The sequence below is a fragment of the Podarcis erhardii genome, assembly GCF_964252035.2.
Source record: "Podarcis erhardii genome assembly, chromosome: 15".
NCBI lineage: Eukaryota > Metazoa > Chordata > Lepidosauria > Squamata > Lacertidae > Podarcis > Podarcis erhardii.
The window spans coordinates 15,016,957-15,039,891 of record NC_138505.1 but is presented as its reverse complement, the minus strand read 5'-3'; the positions used below and the strand labels follow the sequence as shown (position 1 = coordinate 15,039,891).

At 47.0% G+C, this 22,935-nt stretch overlaps 2 protein-coding genes and 1 long non-coding RNA gene across 6 annotated transcripts; 2 read left to right on the top strand and 1 right to left on the bottom strand.

The window, feature by feature from the left end:
• Positions 1-2,960: 2,960 nt before the first annotated feature.
• On the top strand, positions 2,961-10,432 carry LOC309329766 (uncharacterized protein; the record flags this gene model as incomplete). The annotated part of the gene is made up of 6 exons (XM_081840777.1): positions 2,961-4,448; positions 5,572-5,600; positions 5,915-6,043; positions 6,290-6,356; positions 7,090-7,197; positions 8,002-10,432. 6 exons carry the CDS (start codon positions 2,961-2,963, stop codon positions 8,986-8,988), a joined length of 2,808 nt encoding a protein of 935 aa, XP_081696903.1. The 3' UTR covers positions 8,989-10,432.
• Positions 10,433-10,507: 75 nt separating this feature from the next.
• LOC309330818 lies at positions 10,508-11,477 on the bottom strand. The gene is made up of 2 exons (XR_014151605.1): positions 11,364-11,477; positions 10,508-11,221 (listed from the first exon to the last, which is right to left on the bottom strand). It is a non-coding gene; the product is annotated as an uncharacterized lncRNA (long non-coding RNA).
• Positions 11,478-13,413: 1,936 nt separating this feature from the next.
• Positions 13,414-21,734, top strand: LOC309330817 (solute carrier family 22 member 20-like). 4 transcript variants are annotated; one of them, XM_081842700.1, is made up of 11 exons: positions 13,415-13,773; positions 13,871-14,299; positions 15,240-15,343; positions 15,560-15,714; positions 16,157-16,325; positions 16,775-16,898; positions 17,700-17,815; positions 18,325-18,539; positions 20,198-20,306; positions 20,496-20,699; positions 21,072-21,734. In XM_081842700.1, the coding sequence occupies exons 2-11, from the start codon at positions 13,889-13,891 to the stop codon at positions 21,154-21,156; spliced, it is 1,692 nt and encodes a 563-aa protein (XP_081698826.1). In that variant the 5' UTR covers positions 13,415-13,773; positions 13,871-13,888; the 3' UTR covers positions 21,157-21,734. The 4 variants fall into 4 exon arrangements, with proteins under 4 accessions (XP_081698828.1, XP_081698826.1, XP_081698825.1 ...); XM_081842699.1 differs by having other exon boundaries at positions 13,415-14,299; XM_081842701.1 differs by lacking the exon at positions 15,560-15,714 and having other exon boundaries at positions 13,416-14,299; positions 16,157-16,195.
• The last annotated feature ends 1,201 nt before the right edge of the window (positions 21,735-22,935 follow it).

The window sequence follows — 22,935 nt, the reverse complement described above, 5'->3', positions numbered from 1 at the left end:
GGTTCAGCATAGCTTATCCTTGTTGTGACCAAACTAGAGAAGGCCTGTGCAAACGGTCTTGAGCAGATGCTCTAAGACTGAACCATGGTCCTTCCACAGGAGGGGGAGTGAATAGGGTTAGGCTTGACTTTCTAAAACACCTGCCTACCAGCAGCTCAGCAGCTGGACACTACAACCATCCTGGATGCCAATTCTGCCCTGTTTCCGTTACTGCATTGTTCTGGCTTGCGATCAAAGGAGAATCTTATTTGGCTGCCGTTCCATTCATGTATTAGCAAATCAACTGCAGCCTGCCAGCTGATGACGTGAGAAAGTGTGTGTGTCTTTGGGCTACGTAGAATTTAACTTGACCTTTTAGGCTAGTTGCCCACACGTGTGAGTAAAAGGGGACCTGATATATCTTAACAGTTTGAAAGGGGAGACCCAAAGCTTCTCAGCTGCTTGCTCTGTGGGTTAAACCACAGAGCCTAGGACTTGCCGATCAGAAGGTCAGCGGTTCGAATCCCCGCAATGAGGTGAGCTCCCGTTGCTCGGTCCCTGCTCCTGCCAACCTAGCAGTTCGAAAGCACATCAAAGTGCAAGTAGATAAATAGGTACCGCTCCAGCGGGAAGGTAAACGGCGTTTCCGTGCGCTGCTCTGGTTCGCCAGAAGCAGCTTAGTCATGCTGGCCACATGACCCGGAAGCTGTACCCCGTCTCCCTCGGCCAATAAAGCGAGATGAGCGCCGCAACCCCAGAGTCTGTCACGACTGGACCTAATGGTCAGGGGTCCCTTTACCTTTACCTATCAAATGCTACCTGTAAGTGTTCTTAAAGTGAGAAGGAAGCACTTTGTTTCAGCACCAACAGGCATAGGGAAACTGGCCCTCCAGATGTTAGACTCTGATTTTTATTGGCTCTGGTCAGTGTGACCAGTGGTCAGGAATTATGGGAGTTGTAGTCCAGCAAGCTTTGTGGATGGGAGGGTGGGTACCAGTTTCACACCATTGCTCTATGAAACTCAGAATCGTAGAAGGGAAGGGATCCTAAAATCCAGCCCCCGCAATGCAGGATTGAACCTGCAACCTTGGCATTATCAGCACCACACTAACCAACTGATCTATCTAAAGAGTCTTAATCAATTGGTTCATTCCATATGTATTTGCATATAAGTAGTCCCCCCCCCCAAAAGGAAACACCAGAGCATACTCAGCATCTCCTGGTCAGGCTGGAGAAGATCTCTATCTGAGATACTGGAGAGCAGCTGCCTATAAATGCTTCTCTTGTTGTCCCACCAAAAGATACAGAAGGGATGGATCAAGATCCTGGCATCCACATAGGGTGGGCTTAGCTGTTGACTAAGTTGTGAGAAGCATTTTTGTCAAATGTCTTAAACTGCCAAATAAGACCTGAGAGAGCTTCCTCTCCTGGATGTTGGATTTGTCATAGTAATTGATAAATCCTGCAAACGGTGCTGTTTCAATGGATGGAGCAGTTAGGGGAAGGGGAGAGCTCTGGCGATTGGGTGCTGCTGTACAGATTACAGTAATTTCTCTTTGGCTTTAACCTGCTCTGCGTCTTTGCTACCCATTGAGTTCCTGCCAGTCACAGAGGAGCAACCACATAGCAAGGCCACGTGTGACCTTGCCAGTGTCACTGCTCGAGGGCAGAGGAGCCGCACTATCGATCTTTGCTTATTGCTGGCGACAAGAGGCGGGGGGAGCTCCTGCTTGGCTTAAAGCTTTCCGAGTTGCCTCCAGGGGGTTATTGCAGGAGGCAGTCTTAACCCTTGGAGAAGACCTGAAAGTCATGATGATGGCAAATGTCTCAACCCAGACTGCAGAAAGTTTGCTCTGTAAATATCTATGGGTGATACATAAAGTGGCATCAAATAACTCCAACATTTAATTACGGGATTGTACTCCCTCCTCACATGCCACAATGCATCAATATTGTATTAATACAGTAGCCTAAAGGCCAGGAAAAACGCTCTCAGGTATACACATATTTATGTACTGGTACTTTTGGGTGCTTCATTGGCTTGGCTGAGCCTAGATCGTTCCTCCTGCAATCTCTCACGTGTACCATCACAACAATAGTGTGCAGGAATGGGTACCACTGGTCGTTTTAAAATATATATATATAACTGTTGATTTTCTGTGTCTAAATGGCCAATCTGTGTGGTGGTGTGTGCTGATACAGGCTAAGCCTTGTGCAAACTCCAGCTTAGATACAGAAACCTGGCGCAGTGGTTTCACAGCAGCTGAACATCCTTGTTGCTCATCCTTGCCTATGATAAGCTGGACTTAAGGCATTGGCTCCAAAATCTATTCCTCTATTCCTCATTGACCAAGTGCCAAAGATGACACACAGAAGCAGAGATTAGTAAAACAAGACCATAAGGTTATTTACAGTTGTAATGTTGGGGTGGCATATGAGGCCCAGGATCCTGCTGTGGGGCAGCCAGAGTGCTGGCCAATGTCTCGTTCTCCCAGGCCAGCGGATAGCAACTGGAAGTAGTTACCATAGCTGGCCAACAGAGAAAGGCCACCCCAGCATGTGCATTCTGGTAGTTCTGTACCGACCCAAGGCCCCTTATACCCTCCAATATTTCGCAAATTAAAGGCAAAGTGGGACATTCTGGGATCAAATCAGAAACAGGGACAGCTTCTGTAAATCTGTGACTGTCCCTGGAAAACAGAGACATTTGGAAGGTCTGTCTTATGTGGTAGGTAATAATCTTGTTTAGCTACGATTCCATGAATCTATGAGCAGGGCGGGAGAGGGGTGAGGCAAACCATATGTCATAACAGCTCGGCCTGCTTCTCCCCGCTTGATGAGATGCTCCAGTGCCCATCATATTGACATTTCCCACTTCTGCTCCACTGAGCCAGGCGGGGTGGTTAAATAATCGAGTCAGGCAGGGAGAGACTTGGCAGTCGGTGCAGCAGAGGGAGCCCAGCGGAGCCCAGTTTTCCAGGATGAGTGCCTCAGCCATCCGCCGAAAGTCCTACAAGAGAGCCCAAGAGGAAGCCGGGCTGTTCTCCCCCGTCCACTGGGAGGGCGACAAGGGCAGCAACGGAGACGTTCCGGCTGGGAAGCTGCAGGTCATGGAAAAGTTCTTCACACCTGTCCGGCAGACCAAGGAGAACAAAGGGGCCTGCTCCTCTTCCTCCACTGACTTGGGGCTCAGGGACTGCAGCAGCTGCCACCAGCAGTGGGCCGAGAGCCGGAGCGGCCACTTCTCCACGCTCTCGTCATCCTCGGCCTCCTCCACCTCGGCCTCCTCCTCAGCCTCCAGCTCGGCCTCGTGGTCCTCTGAAGCCAGCCTGGACAAAGAGGCCTTCTTGCTGACCAGCCCTCGCTACCACCCCCAGCACTCGCAGTCCTGCGTGGACCTTTCGGGAGAAGCCAGGGCCTTCCGCCGCAGTCGGGAGGAAGAAATGGCGGAGTTTGAGGAGGAGGAAGCTCCCGGCTCCTTCAGCCGCTTGAGGAAAGGACAGAGCAAGAGTGCCGACCGGCTGGGCAACCGTCATGGCCTGCAGTCGCAGCCTGGCCAACCCGACAGCGTGGACAGACACCTCTACAAGGCCACTAGCCTGGAGCGCAGCCTCGCCTTCAGCGAGCAGACGGAAATCCTGGCCCCGCGACAGCCCCACTACACCGGGGCTCCAGTGCCAAGCAAAGGCATCTTGAAAAACGGGGCGGTGGCCGGTGGCGACTGGCTGAGGAAGGCCAAGTCCATTGAAACCATCACTGTGCGGTCCGTAGGGAAGGAGCCTCCGTCTGCCCCCGGGCCTGCTAGGCCTCTCCAGAGGGAGAAGCAGCCCCCAAACAGCTTGGATCTGAGCACCCCCAAAAAGCCCCCCGTCACGGAAAGGATGAAGCTGGTGGAGGAGAAGCTCCGCTTCTCAGAGTTCCTGAACGAGATCACCCAGCAGGTGATGAGCCCCTCCAGCCTCAGTTCGCTGGGCTGGAAGCCCCCAGAGCCCTCCCTGGCCAGCAAGGCCCCCAGCACCGATGGGTCAGACTCAAAAGGCTCCAGCAGCAAAGGCAGCTCCCCTGGGTCCTTGCTGGAGATGGCTGAGGCGAAAGCAGAGGCAGCAGCAAGGAGGAGGACGGGGCAGGCCGAGGCCAAGGCGGACGCCCTTCCCAGCCCCCACAGCCGACCCCAGGCCAGCCTGGCCTTTGGCAGGGCCACAGATGAGGCCAGTACCAGTCCGGAACTGGCGCCCTTCGCTCACTTGCCAGTTAAGCTGGGGAGTTTGCCTAAGCTGCCAGGAGAGGCAGCCAAGCGGCCGAAGAAGCCCAGCGAGGCCAAAGGTGGACACGGGCAGGAGGCCAAGAGGCTGGAGCAGCCCCTCAAGAAAGCAGAGAAGGGCCTTCCCACCGGAGGGACAGCCGAGAAAGCCAACCCCCTGGAAGAGCACGAGGGTGTAGCCGCGAAGAAGAGGATGCACAACAGCAAGGTATGGGGGCCTGGTAGGGGCCTGTGGGGTTTCCTCCTCGGAGTGCCTTTCCCTGCCAACCTGCTGCCCCACACCATTAACAAAAGCCAGGTGAGCTGCCAAAGGCTGACACCTTCTAGGCGGCCCATTAAATCTCAATGACGGAAAAGCACTCTATACATGGTCAGTCAGGCCACAGGGTCTGATAACCTGAGGTCGAGCCGCACAATTTAGGAGGGACTTGAACTTGTATTTCCTGTGCATTTTCAAAGGCCACACACTATGTTTTTCATTTGGCTAACTAGAGAGCACAAACCTTTAATGGCACGTGGCCTTACCCGGCTATGTTCTGATCCCTTTTCATAAACCTATGGGGAGGCCGCACTTGGAATATGGTGCCCAGTTCTAGCCATCGCATCCCAAAATGAATACTTGGGAAGGTGCAGAAATGGGTGACTAAAATGATTAGGGGGTTTCAGGAAGACCCATTTGTGAAAGGCTAATTTTTTGGGTGGGGGATGATGAAGAGAAGACTACAGGTGGGGGAACATGATGGAGACTTTAAAAATCATAAAGGTCTCTACAATATCCTTTTTGATGTGAAGCAATCAGTATTCTGCATGTAGCTGTATTGGATAACCACTCTATAACGTTGGCTCATTGTTCCCAGATTTGGGGCAGGGCATGTCCAAGTTGGGAAGATGCAATCCTATTTCTCCTCTAATGCATAGGAAAATGTTTCTGGAGTTGGGGACACTGACTCATCTGGTAGGTGTGTGTGTTTAAACCTGTTGTCACAATCTTAAGTGGTAGTATCTTTGCTTTAAAGAATAATTTAAAAATGAAAGTATGGAGATTGCCGTATTTTTTGCTCTATAAGACTCACTTTTTCCCTCCTAAAAAGTAAGGGGAAATGTGTGTGTGTCTTATGGAGCGAATGCAGGCTGTGCAGCTATCCCAGAAGCCAGAACAGCAAGAGAGATTGCTGCTTTCACTGCGCAGCGATCCCTCTTGCTGTTCTGGCTTCTGAGATTCAGAATATTTTTTTTCTTGTTTTCTTCCTCCAAAAACTAGGTGCGTCTTGTGGTCTGGTGTGTCTTATAGAGCGAAAAATACGGGTAATTTTCTCTTTTTTTATCTCCAGGAGCTGCTGGCAGAGGCAGAACAACCTGTGTGAGTATGCAAATCAGTAGTTGGTTGATCCAGGGTCTTCCTCCAGGGATCATCTTCCAGCACCTATCCCCTCCCTTCATGGGGCAGCAGTAGCAAAGCAGGGAGCCAGTGGTAAAAGTTCTACCTGCTTTGCGGTTGCCCTGGCTGCTGCTCCCTTTCTTGCTGCTGTTGCTGCTGCTGCTGCTGCTGCTTGCTTAAGACACTGCAGCTGCAGGTATCAAACCGCCTACCACCTGCAGAGATTTGGATCCTCTGCTGCTGTTTGCTAGAATTGCTTCTCCATCTCATGTACGCACTCTCTACTGTCATTATAGGCCCTCACAGGAGCAGGAGCCAGCATCCCCAGCGCAGAAGGAGGAAGCAGATGCCAAACCCAGAACAGCTCAGCGAGACCTGCAGAAAACCTGGGACGAACTGGACGCTCTAAAAGAAAAATTCAGCAGGTGACATGTCAAAAGCACAGCGGTCAGGGCTCATCCTGTATTCAGGATTTGTGAAAGAGCTTTTCCCAGGCCAACCTGCATGTGGCGGGGAGGAGTTTGCTCTCAAAGCCCCGTCCTTTGGGGAAGGAGCAAAAGATGCTTCAATTGGATTCATGCAACCAATTGATATATTAATATATAGAGTAATTTTGTGCAGGACTTTGGCTCAGAGTTTTTGCTGTCATGATTGTATTTCCTTCCTTTCAGGCTTCAGGAAGACTATTCCAACACACGGCTCACTAATCAGCTGCTGGAAGACAGACTTCAGATTATTGTAAGGGAAACATAAAAAACCTGAATGAATAAATTTGGTTCTCGCCATTATATTATACGTACTGGCAAAAAGCAAAAATACATCGCCACTGGGAACTATACCCCTGTGCTATGTCAAAACATGCATGAAGTTATCAAGATGATGGTTCCTTTTTTAGCAGCCACACGTCCATCTGTTAGTGAGAAAAAGATTCTCACCACCCTGCCTCTTTATAGTAGCAGCTCCTAAAAGTATGGGAGACGAATTATATGGTCAAACTAATGGATCTTGTTGGAAGAAGAGAAGGAATATAATTATTTATTTGAAAAGCAGAGCTTTTTTTGTCTTATTCTGGAACCATTAAGTTCAGAGCCCAACCCAGCGCCCTATGAATAAGGTTGTAAAAAGAAAAGACAACACTGAGACCCACTGAAATAGATGCACAGCAAGACTCACTTAGGCCCATTTATCTTTGTGGGTCTATTCTAGATGGATCCACCCCAAGATGCTCAAACACATAGCTGTTTTTGCTTTTTTATTATTACATTTTATTCCTCTGCATCCCTGTCTCCCTTACAGTAACTGGCCCCCAGGCTTGTCTCAAGAAACATATTTAAATTACTTATTTAATTAAGTTACACTTTGCAGCACTGATTAGAGTGTATTCTATTTGTATTATTATGTCTTGCTGCTCTCTCTCTTTCTGGCCTCCTTTGCTGACTTGCCTCCCCGCCCCATGCTTTCCTCACAACAGGCTCAGAGCATGGCTGAAGAAAAGCAAACTTTGAACCAGCGGATCAATGAGCTGCTGGAGAGGCTGATCAGTGCCCAAAACACGATTTGCACCTTGGAGAAAATTAACGTGAGTACTTTGATCAACGTACTTTTTTGGGGTGAGGGGGTGAGGAGAGAAAGGTATAACAACAGAATAATGGAGGAGGACTTGAATCATGGGAGGTCCAATTTCCTCTGCCCCACTACTCTAGCGGGGGAAATTCAGAGTGCGAGACCATTCCCAACAAAAGGCTCTTGAAATTCTACTTCAAGACCTCTAAAGGAGGGGAGCCCAGCACCCCCCAGCTTAGGTTGATCTCACTTATCCATCAAGAGGTTTCTCCTACTGCCCTCTTGCTTCTCTCTTGAAACCCCCTTAGATCTAGTCCTGCCTTCTCTCTGGGGCAGCAGAGAAGAGAAGCAGCCTTTTCCCACTGCTGTGTGTGATTTTGTTGCTGGCAAGAACCCCTCCAATATTTGCCATTGCTATTGTTGTCCCAGTCTTCTCTTATCCAGCTCCTTCCACTTGTCCTCATTTTCCATACAGGCAGCTCTCCGTTTATGCAGGTCTTACATTCCAAGGCACCACACACGTCTATGAAATCACATAGAATTGAAACCCATTGAAAACCCCCTGCAAACAAACCACTCCATCCCTGTCCCACCCTTTTAGTGATATTTCAGTGACTTCAGGATTCAGCGTGATGTGTTTATACACGGTTGTACACATCTTGAATGTGCATAAACTGCTCTCCTCTGAATCTGTTCCACTTTACAGGGCCAAACATACTTATAGCATATCCTCCAATTACAAGACCTGCTGGGATTTTTTTGGGAGGGAAGGCCATTACCTAAATGGTCCGAATGGTCTTTGCTGTCTCTCCACTCACAGATCTCAGGGCTGCTGGCAAAGCCCAGCCTGGAAAAGCAGCGGCGCAGTGGGAAGGACGAGTCTCCCTCTGACAGCCTCTGCTCTCTGCACATTCTGGATGTCGCACCCCCTCCTGCTTTCATGGACGGCGCCTCTGAGACGCAAACCACCTCCAACCAGTCCGACTCGGCCACCGAAACCAGCAAGCTGGGCTGCAGCTCCGAATCGGACACAGCAGCCGGGCCTAGCGAGGAGAGGAGCCTTCTGCTGAAGTATGAAGCAGCTCTGGTGGCACCATCCCCAGAAGGGCCAAAGAGACACAGCAAGAGCCACAGCCGGGCCACAGCCTTCATCCCCTGGAAGCAGAAGTCCACCACGTTCTCAACGCAAGACACGAATTCGACAGAAAGCGAGTGCAGTGGGGAGGAGGAAGCAGCCCCGCTTTGTCCCCTCCCAGCCCCGCGCTTCCTATACTTGAGGCAGGAGGCCCTGGTGGCCCCGCCGGGGCCCAGCAGCCATTTCCCAGCCTTGCCCACACTGCAGCCAGAGGTCTTTGAAGCAGCCCACCTGCCTTCCCCCACCAACCTGCCACCCAGTGGGAAGCTTGAGGAGATGGTGCCAGAAATGAGCAGCTCTGAGAGCTCTGAGGATGGCGAGGTCTCCTGGAGCCCTGGCTTGGTGGAGAAGACATCAGGAGGACCCCACCTGGATTACCAGTCGGCCCAAAAAATGCTTGACGGCCTGCTGCAGAAAAGCCGCCGGGGGAATGAACCACCCAAAGCGGGCAGGTTGGAAGGCTTCCGCTTAGCTGGTGCCACGGAGGGGAACGGAGCAGGCCGGGGCCTCCCTCACTACCACCAGCAGCAGCACCAGCAACACAGGATCCGTTACTACCAAGAGTTCCCGAGTCCTGAGGAGGGAAAGAGCTACCCATGCCCCCTGGGCACCAAGGGGGCAGTGGTGGGGCTAGAGGGCAGCGATGCTGCACAAGATTCTACATCCCTCTGAGATGGGAAGAAGCCGCTCCCTTAGCCATGCCATACTTCCCACCCCCTGCAATCCACGGGACTGTCTTTCCTTACTCAGTGGTGAAGAAAAAGCACTCTGCATGTGACTCAGATGAACTTTCTCCTTTAGGCTTATCTTCATATGAACCAGGGCCTGAACCAGGTCCTGAGCTAAGCTCCTGGACCCCATGGGAACCTTGGCCAGCCCCTTTCCCACCTCTCCTCCAGGTGTAACTTTTGGTTGTAATTCAATCCCCGTTTTGATTTAAAAAGCTTATATTAAATCTCTGTCTTGTAGTTTGGAAAGTTTATTTTAGTGAAGAGGAAATCTGATGATGTGCTACTTCTTTGGTAACAAATGGGGCGCAACTTTATTTACAGCGTGAAGCACGTCACACTGAAGTTCAGACACATGACAGGTGACAGTCACCTAAAGGACAATTCACTATTTGCATTCAGAAGTGTGTGTTGTTGTTTAAAGATAATTCCCGTAAGGCAGAGCTTTCCAAATTTTTCATGTTGGTGACACTCTTTTTAGACATGCATCATTTCGCGACACAGTAATTCAGCTTTACAATGGTACCTCAGGTAACAAACTTAATTCATTCCAGAGGTCTGTTCTTAACCTGAAACTGTTCTTAACCTCACGGGGCTTCCCACTGCCACCACACCATCAGCGTGCAATTTCCATTCTCATCCTGGGGCAAAGTTCTCAACCCAAGGTACTACTTTTGGGTTAGCAGAGTTTGTAACCCAAAATGTTTGTAATCTGAGCTACCACTGTACTAGCAAACTGGAGGTTAAATGAACGCATTCATGTCACACATCTACACACTGCAGCTGAAATGCTAATATGTCACTACACACAGTTTAGAAAGCTCTGCCGTAAGGGCTTAGTATGGCAAAGAGTGATCTAATTTTCTAACCAGGCTTTTACCTGTAAGCATTGTATCAGGCCAGCACTGTTCTTGTGGGTTTTCGCTGGGTGGTTGTTAGCTTTCTAAGCCTATGAACTAGAAAATGTATAAGCAACTAGAATTCTAAACAGGCCATATGGGTTTACCATTCATCTTCAACATTTTCCCACCTCCTTGATCAAAAGAATGATGGCTCAAAATAATGCATTCTTGGGGAAGGTACAATTCGGGATAACAGGATTTAAACTAAAATTAAGTGACAACTTAATTTAAATTTTCTATTGTGGAAATCCTGGTGGAGTATTTTTCTTTTATTTTCATCCCTCAGATGTGCACAGAACTGGCAAACTATGCGACGAAAAACAATACTGGGCAGCAATCTGATAAGCATGTGTGGAGCACTTAAGATTGCTTTTGTTTCTTTTCTGCTGTGCTTCTCGTAAATATACATAATTGTTTGGAAAGGAAATCTGACTTTAATGTAAATAAATTTATCAACACAAGCATATTAAAATTAAATCAAAATCAGTTAAAGGCTGGGTTTTTAATTAATATACTGGAGAGACAGACAGAGAGAGAAATATATGACTTCTGAGCATAGTGTCATGTTTTATTGTTTATTATAGCAAGCCTTCGCGGTGCTAGAAGCCAGAGGATGCCACTCGTATCCCTAAGCACAGCAAAGTTTGTCCACAGGCATAAGCTACACAAGCATGGTGGAGCCTCCACAAACAGAGGCTTTCTACCTCTCAGTAAACGAGTTGTTCCTCACCTGGTTCTTCCCCTGCCCTCCAAGAATAGGACAGAGGCGGTGAAGAAGGATGTCGGTGTCTCCCATCCCTCTTCCCACCTCTGGCAAGGGTGCCCACCTCATTCTCCGGGAACAGAGTTGTCTCACCAGAGCCCTCCCCGAGTCCTCTCCTCCCACTCGGGGGTTTACGACGGCCCCGAGGGCACTCACTGAGATCTCCCGAGAAGAGCGCTCGAGGTGTAATAAGAAACAGACGCCGATTCTGCCTTAAAAATAAAAATATCCCACTCCCCTGTCTCACTCAATGGAAGCGGTGGGGTAGACTGCTGCAGCACATGGGGGCTGCCTCTGGGCCGATGCAGCGTGCTCATGGAGCTGGAGACTTGGGGCGCAGCGTCCACCCGCTCCTGAAGTCCTGCCATCGCCTGCAGGCAGACTGCGCTGAGCCATGGAGGCTCCAAGCAGCCCTTCCAAAAGAGAGACTCTGGGAGAGGGAGGTGGCCGGTTTGGAGTGTGCTGCTTAGGAGATTCCCCCGTTGGTGGGTGTGTGGCGCCCTCTGCACATGCTCTACGGCAGTGTTTCCCAAACCTGGGTCTCCAGCTGTTTTTGGACTACAATTCCCATCATTCCTGACCACTGGTCTTGCTAGCTAGGGATGATGGGAGTTGTAGTCCAAAAACAATTAGAGACCCAAGTTTGGGAAACACTGCTCTACGGTACCTAAGGAACCGGAGGTCCGCGACGGCGCCCGCTTGCAGCTGCTCCTCCTCCAGCATCGCTGCCCTCTGGAGAAAGGCGCTGCGGGATAAGGTCGGGTGGAAGTGCGCCATCTTGAAGCTGCAGGGGGCGCCGCCACCGAGGGCACTCAAGACGCCATCTTGCGAGAGGCACCAGAGGCGGAAGTGAATCCTCACAACTAGAAAGGCTCAGGCTGCTCTTGTGTGCAGTCCTGGCGAAGTCAACAGAAAGATCACATTCCCAAGAGTACTCTTTAGCCTGGCCAGGAATGGGGGAGAGATTTGAATCAGTTTGCAGACCAGCCTCACCCACGAGCTGTGCTTTTTTTCAGGAGGTCCTCAAGGGCACCTCTTTTCTGTTGTTAAAAAGTGTGGCAGTTACTGCAACAACTGCATACTGAGTACCGGCACCTATTTTTCTAGAAAGAGAGCACTGCCCATGTGCATACCCTCCAACATTTCTCTAATAAAAATAGGGAAATATTATTTAATAAACATAAACTATTATTTATACCTCACCCATCTGACTGGGTTGCTCCAGCCATTCTGGGTGGCTTCCAACATAGTATATAAAAACATAATAAAACATTTTAACTACTTTAAAAAAAAAAAACTTCCTTGTACAGGGCCACCTTCAGATATTTTCTAAAGGTTGTATAGTTACATAACTCCATATCCCCCAACACTTCTCCAATGAAAATGGGGGTGTCCTAAGGAAAAGGGGGACATTTCTGATTTGATCCCAGAATGTCCTGCTTTTCCTTAGGATGCCCCTATTTTCACTGAAGAAATATTGGAGGGTACGGAGTTATCCAATCCCCAAGCCGTCTGAAGGTAATCCTGTATAGGGAAGTTTTTTTTAATGTTTAATGTTCAGTTATGTTTTTATATATGTTGGAAGCTGCCCAGAGTGCTGGAGTGACCCCATAAGATGTGTGGGGTATGAATAGTAAAATTATCAGAATGGAATGGGATGTCCCTATTTTCATCAGAGAAATGTTGGAGGGGATGTAGAAATATCTGTGTAATTAATATGTTTCTGCCCCCATGGGTGCTTTCCCTTGAATACACTGCATTGGCCCTTTGATTGTAATCGATTCTTATTGTCAACCAAAACACCAATCCCGAAGTAATTGTCTTTTTAATTAGTGGTTTCTTTTCCAATAACAACCATGTAAATAAAGCTTTCCCACGGTAGCCAAACACCTGCCCCTTACGTAATCCCTTGCTCTTTTTAGGAGCCTGTGAAAAGAGCAGAGGCCCAGGAGAAATTAAAGAGTAGCTGTGTGGATGTTTTTGTGCGTAGACATTGTGTGTGTCTCTCTGTGTGTGTGTGTGTGTGTAGATGCATATATAGTCAGTCAACACACAATAAACAGATTCAGGCCTCTTTTGCAATTTGGGATGCTGCAATTTCTTCAAGCTCCCTCAAAATCTGTTGCATGTTAGGGCATCACAGGGATGAATTAAAGGATTCCTGCAATCCAGAAAGCCTCTTTCTTGTTAGAAAGCCTGTCCCATCTTTGCCCATGCAGATATTTGGAACCTGTGCCTGGTAAGTCTTCCCCCCCCCCCAGTTGCCCCCTATACCAGCACTGCTTTTACCTGCCCAGAAGGGAAATTTTGATCATATCGTGCACCGATTAATTCCCCTGGATCTGAAAGCTTTTCTCCTTGTTCTGTGGCAAAAATCCACTCTTACTTGCTTAATTGGATCTTATCAGATGTACGGAAAATCCGAAGAGAGATTTTGCTTAGCAAGCTTCTGATTCAGTGGGTAAGATCAGATTTTCCAAAGGCATAGCCATGGAACAACAAAAGGAGCTCTCATACACCTGGGGAATTTATTGGTATAAAATCCCATCAAAATACAGAGCAAGCGAAAGTGTGAATGAGCCCTTAGTTTATGCAATTCAAGTGGATAAACTTTTTTAATAAACAACCATTTTTTGGGAAGGGGAGTTAGGAAACTGATGAGAAAATACACTAAAAAGTGTGGAATTCAGAAAAAGACATGTAACTTCTGCACAAACAGAACCTCCCTGCAATCAAATCAGAACAAAAACTTGATAAAGACAGGATCTTATTGGACCTTTACACAAGCTTTGTGCAGGCATATCTGGATGAATATGCAAGAAATAGTAATGGGAGGGGAGACTAAAATGACCACTAGAAGTGGCAGGTTGTTTTCCTCTGTCTGAAAAAACAAGTGGGAGTTGTTGGGTTAATCAGTGTTTAGATTTCTGACTTAGATTTGGGGGAAAAATAATAGGTTGGGGTTTTTAAATATTGAGATTATTGTTTCGTTTCAGATTCAGTTACAAGGCTTTAGCGTTCAAAACTGCTTGGAAACTTCAAAACAGCTAACTGCTTGTCTTGGGTAAGCTTTGACTCCAAAGGGCTTTCCCATAAGTTGGCCTACGTAGAGAGAAATCCAGAAAAGTAGGTAACCTTGCCTGTTGTATCCAATTGCACAGTGATCCTCAACTTTTGTTATGGCATTCAATGATGTCTTGGAGTCTATCGGAGGAGTTGGCCGCTTCCAGATCGTGCAAATCACCTTCTTGCTGATCTCCGTCTGCCTCATTGGTTGCCACAACTTCCTGCAGAACTTCACTGCCGCCATTCCAGACCACCATTGCAAGCCTGTGCTGCCCACCAACCAGACCTTGCCCTCTAGCTACACCCAAAGCACAGCAGAAGGGGTCTTGCTGAAGGCACCTGTTCCCATAGACCAGAATCTTAAGCCGGAGAAGTGTCTCCAGTTTGCCATGAGTTGGTGGCGCCTATTGAGCCCAAATGTGACTGTGGAGGTTGGGGACTCTGCCACACAGGTGCACACCGAACTCTGTACAGGTGGATGGGTCTATGATGTGAGTGTGTTCGAGTCTACCATTGTGACGGAGGTGAGCTTTCTTCATCATCAACAAGAAATGAAAGACAGGAAGGCAGTTTTAAAAAACAGAGTGGCAGGGATATAAATTAAACATTCCAATAACAAATGAAGTAGCTCGTTTGGGGTTGTTTGGCTTAGATTTTATTTTTAAAAGACAACATACAGTATTTATCATATTAAGATCATGTCTAACTGGGGAAGAATTAGTATTAGACCCCGCAGTAGTACCTTTTGGCTATTTATGGTAAATCCTGCCATTTTACAATAAGATCTGAAAAGGGCCTCTTGTTTATAATGCATTTGTTATGTTCACATTCTGCTTTTCCTTAAAGAGGCTCAAGGCAATGGGGATCCCATCTTATCTTCACAACAACCCTGTGAGGTAGGTTAGGCTGAGAGATGGCAACTGGTCAGAATTCTCTGCTCTGTTTAATTCCCACAATAATCCTGTGGGGTAGATTATGCTGAGAGATATTGGATGGAGTCAGGATTTGAACCCTGGTCTCCCAGATCCTGCTCCATTAGTCTAACCTACACTGTCTCTGTTTTGCAATGGATAGTTTGGGATGTGGTTTGGATGGTGAAATTAACACATGGCTGTTGAGAAGGGTCAACAGGAAGATAACAGATTTATTTTAAAATGGAGTTTGTTATACTGTTTAGTGGAATGATTAGATTCAAGATGGCATGCATGTAGCCTTGTGCTTTGAGTTTTTAATATTAAAAGATATTAATCTTAAAAAATACAGATCTTATGCAGCTAGTATTGATTATTCCTTTGCAGAAGGAAGCTTAAAGGAATAAGACTCACATGATGCTAAGTCAAATGTACACACACATACATATATGTGTGTGTGTATATGTATATGTATATGTATATGTATATGTATATGTATATACTGCAGCCATGGAGAGAACATTGACTCAGTTCTCCTGTCTCTCCCTTCCAGTGGAATTTGGTGTGTGACCTACAGAACCTGAGAGATGTAGCCCAGTCGCTCTACATGGCTGGTGTGCTGGTTGGGGCTGGTGTGTTTGGAGTCTTATCGGACAGGTGGGTGGTTGTTGTGATGAATGTTAGGTGAGTAGGGTTGCCAGACCTCCAGGTTTGACCTGAAGTCTCCGGATGAGGGGATGGGGATTGTAGTCCAAAACCAGCTGGAGACCCAAGGAAACTAAGACCCAGCTAGAGCCTGTCCCCATAACTCACCACCAGCCAATATATTAATTCATGCATCCTACTTCTCCTTTTTTGGGGGTGGGGACTCAGGTTTGGCCGGCGCAAACCTCTGATTTGGTCATATCTGCAAATTGCCATTGCTGGCACCATCACAGCATTCCTGCCCAGCTTCAGCAGCTACTGCGCCTTCCGCTTCCTGGCTGGCATGACGTTTTCAGGAATCATGCTCAATTCTCTGTCCTTGAGTAAGTAGTTTGGTTTGCTCCAATTCAACTTTAAAGAGTGGGTTTTGCAGGGAAAGCTCAACAACTCTTGGCAATGACAATGGGTAGATCGCAGGCAGTCTTTTTATACTGTGAGTAGATCGCAGTCTTTTGGGAGTCCAACTAGATTTCAATGTGTGTGTGGGGGGGGGGGATGACAATAAATTTTCCACACCAGGTACCACCTGACCTTGCTACACCACTAGGCCTATGCCTGGAATGAGTAGAAAAGTGTGGATAAGCCTCAGACAAGGCACTATAGATATTAATGTCCTTTCAGCTTTATATCAGCAGTCAGCCTATGGTGCCTGAGGTTTTCTGCATGGAAGCCAAACAGTTGCATGTGACGTGTTGCCCATTAAAAAATGTTCATCCTGGTTTTTACTGCAAGTCCTTTTAACAGTTTCTCTTGCTTCTCTCCTAGTTCTGGAGTGGATGCCCAACAAGGGCCGGACAGTGGCAGGTGCCCTCTTAGGTTATTTTGTCACCTTTGGGCAGATCGTCTTGGCAGGAGTTGCATATGGAGTCAGAAACTGGCGCTGGCTTCAACTCTCCGTCTCGGCACCATTTTTCATCATTTTTGTCTCTTCATGGTAGGGGGTGATAGCGCCAAATACGACTGTGGTATGGCTTTGGTGTGTTTCTCTTTTCCGCTCTTGTAGATGTGGCAGCCATTTTGTGTTAGGCCAAGACCTTATGGCCGCCATGTCTGATGTTCAGGCAGTGTGTGCTGTGTCTTATGTAGACAAAATGGCACCATCCACACCTAGGAGGATGTGTCAACAGACTTGGTTGGCAGAAGAACAAAACAAAGTATACGGTGTGTATGTATGTGTGCTGGGGAGCAGGGGGAGGACCACCAAAACAGGCCAGTGAGGCCATGGAATGCAGAGTGCATTATGGAAGAGAGGAGTAGATGTTCCACCTGGGAGGATGGAACGGAGTGGCTGGAAATGGGAACAACACTCCGTTACACAAGCTTTTTTCTTTTTCTTCTAATCATCCCCCTTGTTAATAATATCTATTGACTCTGTCTTGTCAGCAAACTTCCAGAATCACCACGCTGGCTCCTGCTTCATAACAAGGCACAGGTAGCAGTCCAGAATCTGAGGAAAGTTGCCGCAATAAATGGCAAAAGCAAGGAGGGAGAGAAAATTAATAAAGAGGTTAGCCGCGAGATCGACCAGTGCTTTGGTTTTTTGTACTAATAATAATTTCTATAATAGATTAGCAAATATGCTGTATTAATGTAATATGTTCAGTTTTGCTTTTAGTATTTAAAGCCCTAGGTGCCACGAGTCCGATGAAGACTTTGTGGAGAGGCTGGTCAAATGAAGAAGAGGAGTGGGGGCAGATTGGAGAGTTGCAGGGGTCCAACTCAAGGGAAGGTCCCAGCAACAGGCACCTGGTATTTTTGCTTTTAGGCAGATGTTGAAAACATATCTTTTTCAGAGGGCTTTCCCTGAAGGGTGACTCAGACGTTTTATATAATCAGTGTAATTTGATGTAAAGTGGCAGCTGCCAGTGCAGCAAACTGAGGCTCACTTCTCATAGACCGACCCTTAGCAACGCCCCCTGGGCAAGAGGGAGCAGGAGAGGCTCTAGACAGCTGGGTTTAGCTATTTCCCCCCACTATGCCACAGGGGGTCACAAGCCAGAGCATTCTGGGAAATTAAAATGGAGGCCTGGCATTGCTTAGAGGGAAGTTTTACATGTTTGACATTTCATTGTTTTTATATTTTGCTGGAAGCTGCCCAGAGTGTCTGGGAAAACCCAGCCAGATGGGCAGGATATTATTATTGTTGTTGCTGTAATATTATTATTAGGCTAGGACAGAAGGTGACAGGTATGTTGGGGTTCAACTTGAGACCACCAAAGCCTCAATCTGCACTCTTTCTTCCCGATTAAGGCCCCTGCCCAGGCCTGCCACATTCCTTCCACTCATTTCCCCCCCCCCTCTTGCACAGGTATTGCATTCCCACATGCAGATGGAAGCTGCAAGTCTGAAATCCCGGCGCACTGTATTCGACCTGTTTCGCAGTCCAATCTTGCGGAGGGTCACCTGCTGCCTCATGGTTGTCTGGTGAGTGCAAGAGGACCTCTGTTGTTTTTATCTGAAGAGGGAAACGGTAATTGAATAGAGGAGACAAGTCAAGGATTGCCCTTTCTTTCCTCTTATGCTTTGAGCCTCTTCTCAGAACATGGAAGTATGATGGCAACTCAAGAACATATGAGGTGGTTTATGCGTTAAATACTACTAATCATAGTAATTTTGTATTGTGCCTATTACATTGTAATAAGCAGGTAGAGGCTGTGGAGCTGCTGTTTTTTAAAGGGCCGCATTTAGAACAGCTTAGGTGCTTTGTAAGTGCTGAGTTGTAGCAGCAGCAGCAGCAGCAGCAATGATTACTCATTAGTAGCAGTAGTAATAATAATAGTTTGTGCATAATATGCATTACCGACACCCAGCCAGATGGTTGGGATATAAATAATAAAAATATAATTATTAATAATTATTATTAGTTATTATTCATCATTGCATAAATCCAGCCTTTAAATTTGCAACTTAAGCTTGCTTCCCACTCTACCTAGGTTTTCCAGTTCCTTTTCTTATTACGGCTTGGCGATGGACGTGCAAAAATTTGGCCTGAACATCTTTGTGGTGCAGGTGTTGTTTGGAGCGATCGACCTTCCCGTTGTGCTGCTGTCCACCCTTGCCATGGTCTTCATCGGGCGCCGCCTTACCATGGCCGGCTTCCTATCCCTCGCTGGGCTCTTGGTGTTCGTCAACATGTTTGTGCCAGACGGCAAGTTGCTTTATGGGTTTTTGACCTGCATCTGCTTGGGGCACTGATGCTCCATGCTATGAGTTTTCATCAAAACATCAGAAAGAGTCTGGCTGCTGGATCAGGCCAGTGGCTTATCAAGGCCAACCTCCTGTTCTCACAGTAGCCAACCAGATGCCTAAGGGAAGCCCAAAGTAGCACAACTTCACCGAGAGCCAGTGTGGTGTAGTGGTTAAGAGCAGTAGACTCGTAATCTGGGGAACCGGGTTCGCTTCCCGGCTCCTCCACATGCAGCTGCTGGGTGACCTTGGGCTAGTCACACTTCTCTGAAGTCTCTCAGCCTCACTCACCTCACGGAGTGTTTGTTGTGGGGGAGGAAGGGAAAGGAGATTGTTAGCCGCTTTGAGACTCCTTAGGGTAGTGATAAAGCAGGATATCAAATCCAAACTCTTCTTCTCCTCTTCTACATGTGATCCACAGTGAGGGGCATTCTGATGCACACGGCCTCCAATGCTGGAAGTAAAACACAGCCATGGCTAGTAGCCACCAATACCCTCCAGGAATTTGTCTAATCTGTTTTCGCATGAATATTGTGCTCAGTCCATCCTATCAACCTGTGAGCTGTACTGCTGTCACCCTTGATATCAGCCATGCAGTGTTGCAGCTTGAGCAGGGGCCACCAACCCAGTTCCATTAGGCACACATGCGCCTGTAGAGCTATTCCTTGGTTCCATAGGGTCCCTGCCCCCTGCTGAAATTAGGCTTGAAAGACACTTCCATGGTAGCCTATAAAACAGGTTGCAGTGCCTGCTTGTTTATGGGTGTGCTTGTGGTGCCCACAGTAGTCTCTCAGGGTGGCAAATGTGCCCACAGGCTCCCAGGGTGCACCGTGGCTGAAGGGGGAACCCCACTCTCTTCAGTCCTAGACCACCGTTCTTGCTCACTGTGTGACCTCAGGCTTCACACCCTCAATCTAACCTACCCCATAGGGTTATTGTGAAGTTAAAATGGGTGGGATGGGGGGTTGAATTGAGCTTCTTGGAGGAAAGGCAGCATATAGTAAGATAGGAAGATTCCTCAGACTGAGCCCAGGCCATTGGTCCATCTAGCTCAGGGGTACAGAAACATTTTGAGGCTTAGGAACACAGTCCCTCCTGAGCATCCTCTTGTGGAGCTCTATACTAGTGATGGGCAGAGCCAGAGCCCAAAGTGTTTGGAGCAGTCAGTGAGAATTTTGCCCTTGTACAGTAGATCTGCTAGCTTCTTCAACCACACACATCCCTCTCCATCCAGGAAAATAAGAAGCATTATTAGAGCCCAAGGTAAGGCAAAGGGAGTGGTTGTGTGTCCTTTGAATGCTAGTTTTACTCAGAGCAGACCTACTGAAATGAATGCTGCTAAGGTAGTCAGGTTCACTAACTTTAGTGGGTCTGCTCTGAGTAGGACTAGCCTAATGAATTGTAATAGCTTTATAGTTTGTTGTAAATGAGCAATTATGTGATTTACACTGGTGGCGGGAGTATTATTTTTCTGTTTTATTTTGTGTGTGTACATGAGGGGGGGGGGTGTGACTGCCTGTTCGATAGGTCAAAAAGACAGTTTGTTGTATTTATATTGTGACGGCCCATGGCTGTAAACAACAAGGTTTCGTTCATTCTATATATTTCTCCTTCCTGCAGAACTGCAAACGTTGCGTACAGTGCAGGCAGCACTAGGGAAAGGGTGCCTCGCCAGTTCCTTTATTGGTGCATATCTGTATTCTGGGGAGCTCTACCCGACAGAGATCAGGTGAGCAGCTAGTATCATCTAAACCAGGGTTTCCCAAACTTCGGTCTCCAGCTGTTTTTGGACTACAACTCCCATCACCCGCAACTAGCAGAACCAGTGGTCAGGGATGTTTTCTGCCAGATAAATGGCCACAGGGTTCAAGCAGCAGGTGTTTAGAGTCTTATAAACACCAGCATTTCTTCTTGCCAGGCAAACAGGCATGGGATTTGTGTCCATGCAAGCCCGTCTCGGAGCCATGGTTGCGCCCCTGGTCTACGTGCTTAGGGATTCCTTTCCTGTCCTGCCACCAATTATATTTGGAGCTGCTCCCCTCCTCGCGGGGGTCTCTGCCTGCTTCCTGATGGAGACGAGAAATTTACCCCTCCTGGAAACCATTGCAGAGATGGAACGCAGGTAAGTTTTCTTTCCCATCCCTGTTAGGAGTTGAAAAACGATTAGGATGAGATTCTGACTCAGAGTATTTTCATGCCATTTAGCATGTATGGAGTGGAGGAGGGGGAGACCATTTTCAGTTTGAGTACCACATTTTTCTATGCTCAACCTAATGGGGGGGGGGGCACCGGTCAGCGGTTGGCAAGGCCAAAGGCAAAAGTGAGCAGAGCAATGGATGCAAATTTCACCTTTATACAGTAGGGTGGTTTCAGTAACCTGCTGTTGTTGTGAAGGACAGATAATTAATTAATGAATTAATTAATTAATAGCACACTGTCCATAAAATGAAAATTATCATGGTGCTAATGAGTATTCTTGTGTTTGTTCCTTTAGGTCTAGAAAGGTATCCTCGATGGAAACAGTAGAAGAAATTTGCCTCCAGCAAGTGGAGAGATCTGTTTTCAAAGAATCTGTTTAGCACAGCAATAGTGCTCTCTCTCTCTCTGTGAGAAAGAATCCCTTGACAAACCACACATTTCTGGAAAAAGTTATTCAAGAACTGGAAATGGGTAGCACTAAAACCAAGCATCTTCCTTTGAGAGAAGACAGGAGAAACAGGAGGCTGATACTTAGTTCAGGGATCACCAACTTTTTTAGAACTTGTGGGCACATTTAGATTTTTGAATGAAAGCTTGGGACCACCCCCTTTGGTGGGATATAAATGTGATGATAATGATGATGATAATGGGAAAGTCTGGTGTAAGATTCAGTTCATACAAAATTAAATGACTTCATTATACTCCACTTAATTTGTGAAATTCACTTGTTCATTGAAATGTTCTTTAGCAGGGGGTTCCCCTGTGTGAGACTCTAGAGCTTTTTGTTTGTAAGCACAGACATCAAATTAGATTTAAAAACCTGCAAAAAGGTTACATGACCCCCCACTCTTTATTGATTTGTTTGGAGTAAAGGCTATACAGCTTTAGCCCAAACTTTTTAGTGCATCTCCCTCAACACTTTCCTAACCAACAAAAAGTGTGTGATGTGTTTTTTAAGTGGAATTGATGTACCCGAACACTTTAAGAAGAAACATTGTTCCCCCCTTTTTTTCTTCTTCTTTTCCCCCTAATGTATCAACAAATGAAACGGATTTGTAAAAATGTTACATGGGAAAAACGACAACGAGGCATTACACTTACTTCTGTAAAACAAGAAAATCCTTAATAAAATATTTTTTAAAAAAGAAGAAACATTGTGTCAATAATAAAGCCCTGTGGTGCCATGCAGGTCAGAATTTGGGAAAAAGGTCCACTGTCCCCATAACAGACTGAGCAGGAGGGCTCCAAAAAGGAGAGTGGGCAATTCACCTCATTAAGAAGTAAATGAAACAATACAAATTACCATCTAAATAGCACACTCCGCAGTCTAGAAGTCCATCAAGGACAAGATTCTTAAGTACCCAACTGCACCACTGCTGCTATTTTTTTTTTTAAAAATCCTTATCTTTATTACATTTTAAAACCACTTAAAAAGAGAAAGAAAAAATGTATTGCTGTCAAAATATTATATACGTACTTCAAAGAAACAAACTGACACAATGTAAGATTGGCAGTGATAAAAATACTAAAGAAAGAAAAAATAAGTAAATGAAACAAAACCATGCATTTCCCCCCTAAAACCCAAAAGCCGATAAATCAAGACCTCTGCATATCCAAAACATATCTATCAGGCAGGTAAGTTTGTAGGTACTAGGACCCTCGTACCTACGGGACCGCCTCTCCTGGTGTGCCCCGCGGAGGACGTTAAGGTCCCTAAATAACAACACTTTGGAATTCCTGAGTCCCAAGAAGGTTAGATTGGCCTCAACCAGGGCCAGGGACTTTTCAGCTTTTGCCCCAGCCTGGTGGAACGCCCTACCGCAGGAGATCAGGGCCCTGTGGGATTTGAGATCTTTCCGCAGGGTCTGCAAGACGGAGCTGTTCCGCCTAGCCTTTGGACTGGACTCAGTCTAACACCCCCCCCCCCATTTATTTATTTTTGATGGAACCCCTTATATGGGTTTTTGTATATAAATTTTCCCTCGGCTCTTTTTGCTGGCCCATGTAGGACCAGCATGGATAGTTGGCTCCGGTGAATATTTGACGTTTTCTCCCCTTATGGCTTTGATCTATGGGCTACCACTAAAACGAGGCTGCATTTTAAGCTGTATTTTAAACTGTAATTCTAATTTATATTTCAATCAACTGTTTTGTTTTGT

Bases quoted from the DNA above. Each gene is read 5' to 3' on its own strand.
- LOC309330817 (XM_081842700.1), top strand. From the start codon at position 13,889: ATGGCATTCAATGATGTCTTGGAGTCTATCGGAGGAGTTGGCCGCTTC. The intron at 15,344-15,559 runs GTGGGTGGTTGT...GTGGGGACTCAG, and splicing joins TTTGGAGTCTTATCGGACAG to GTTTGGCCGGCGCAAACCTC. The intron at 18,540-20,197 runs GCAAGTTGCTTT...TCCTTCCTGCAG, and splicing joins CAACATGTTTGTGCCAGACG to AACTGCAAACGTTGCGTACA.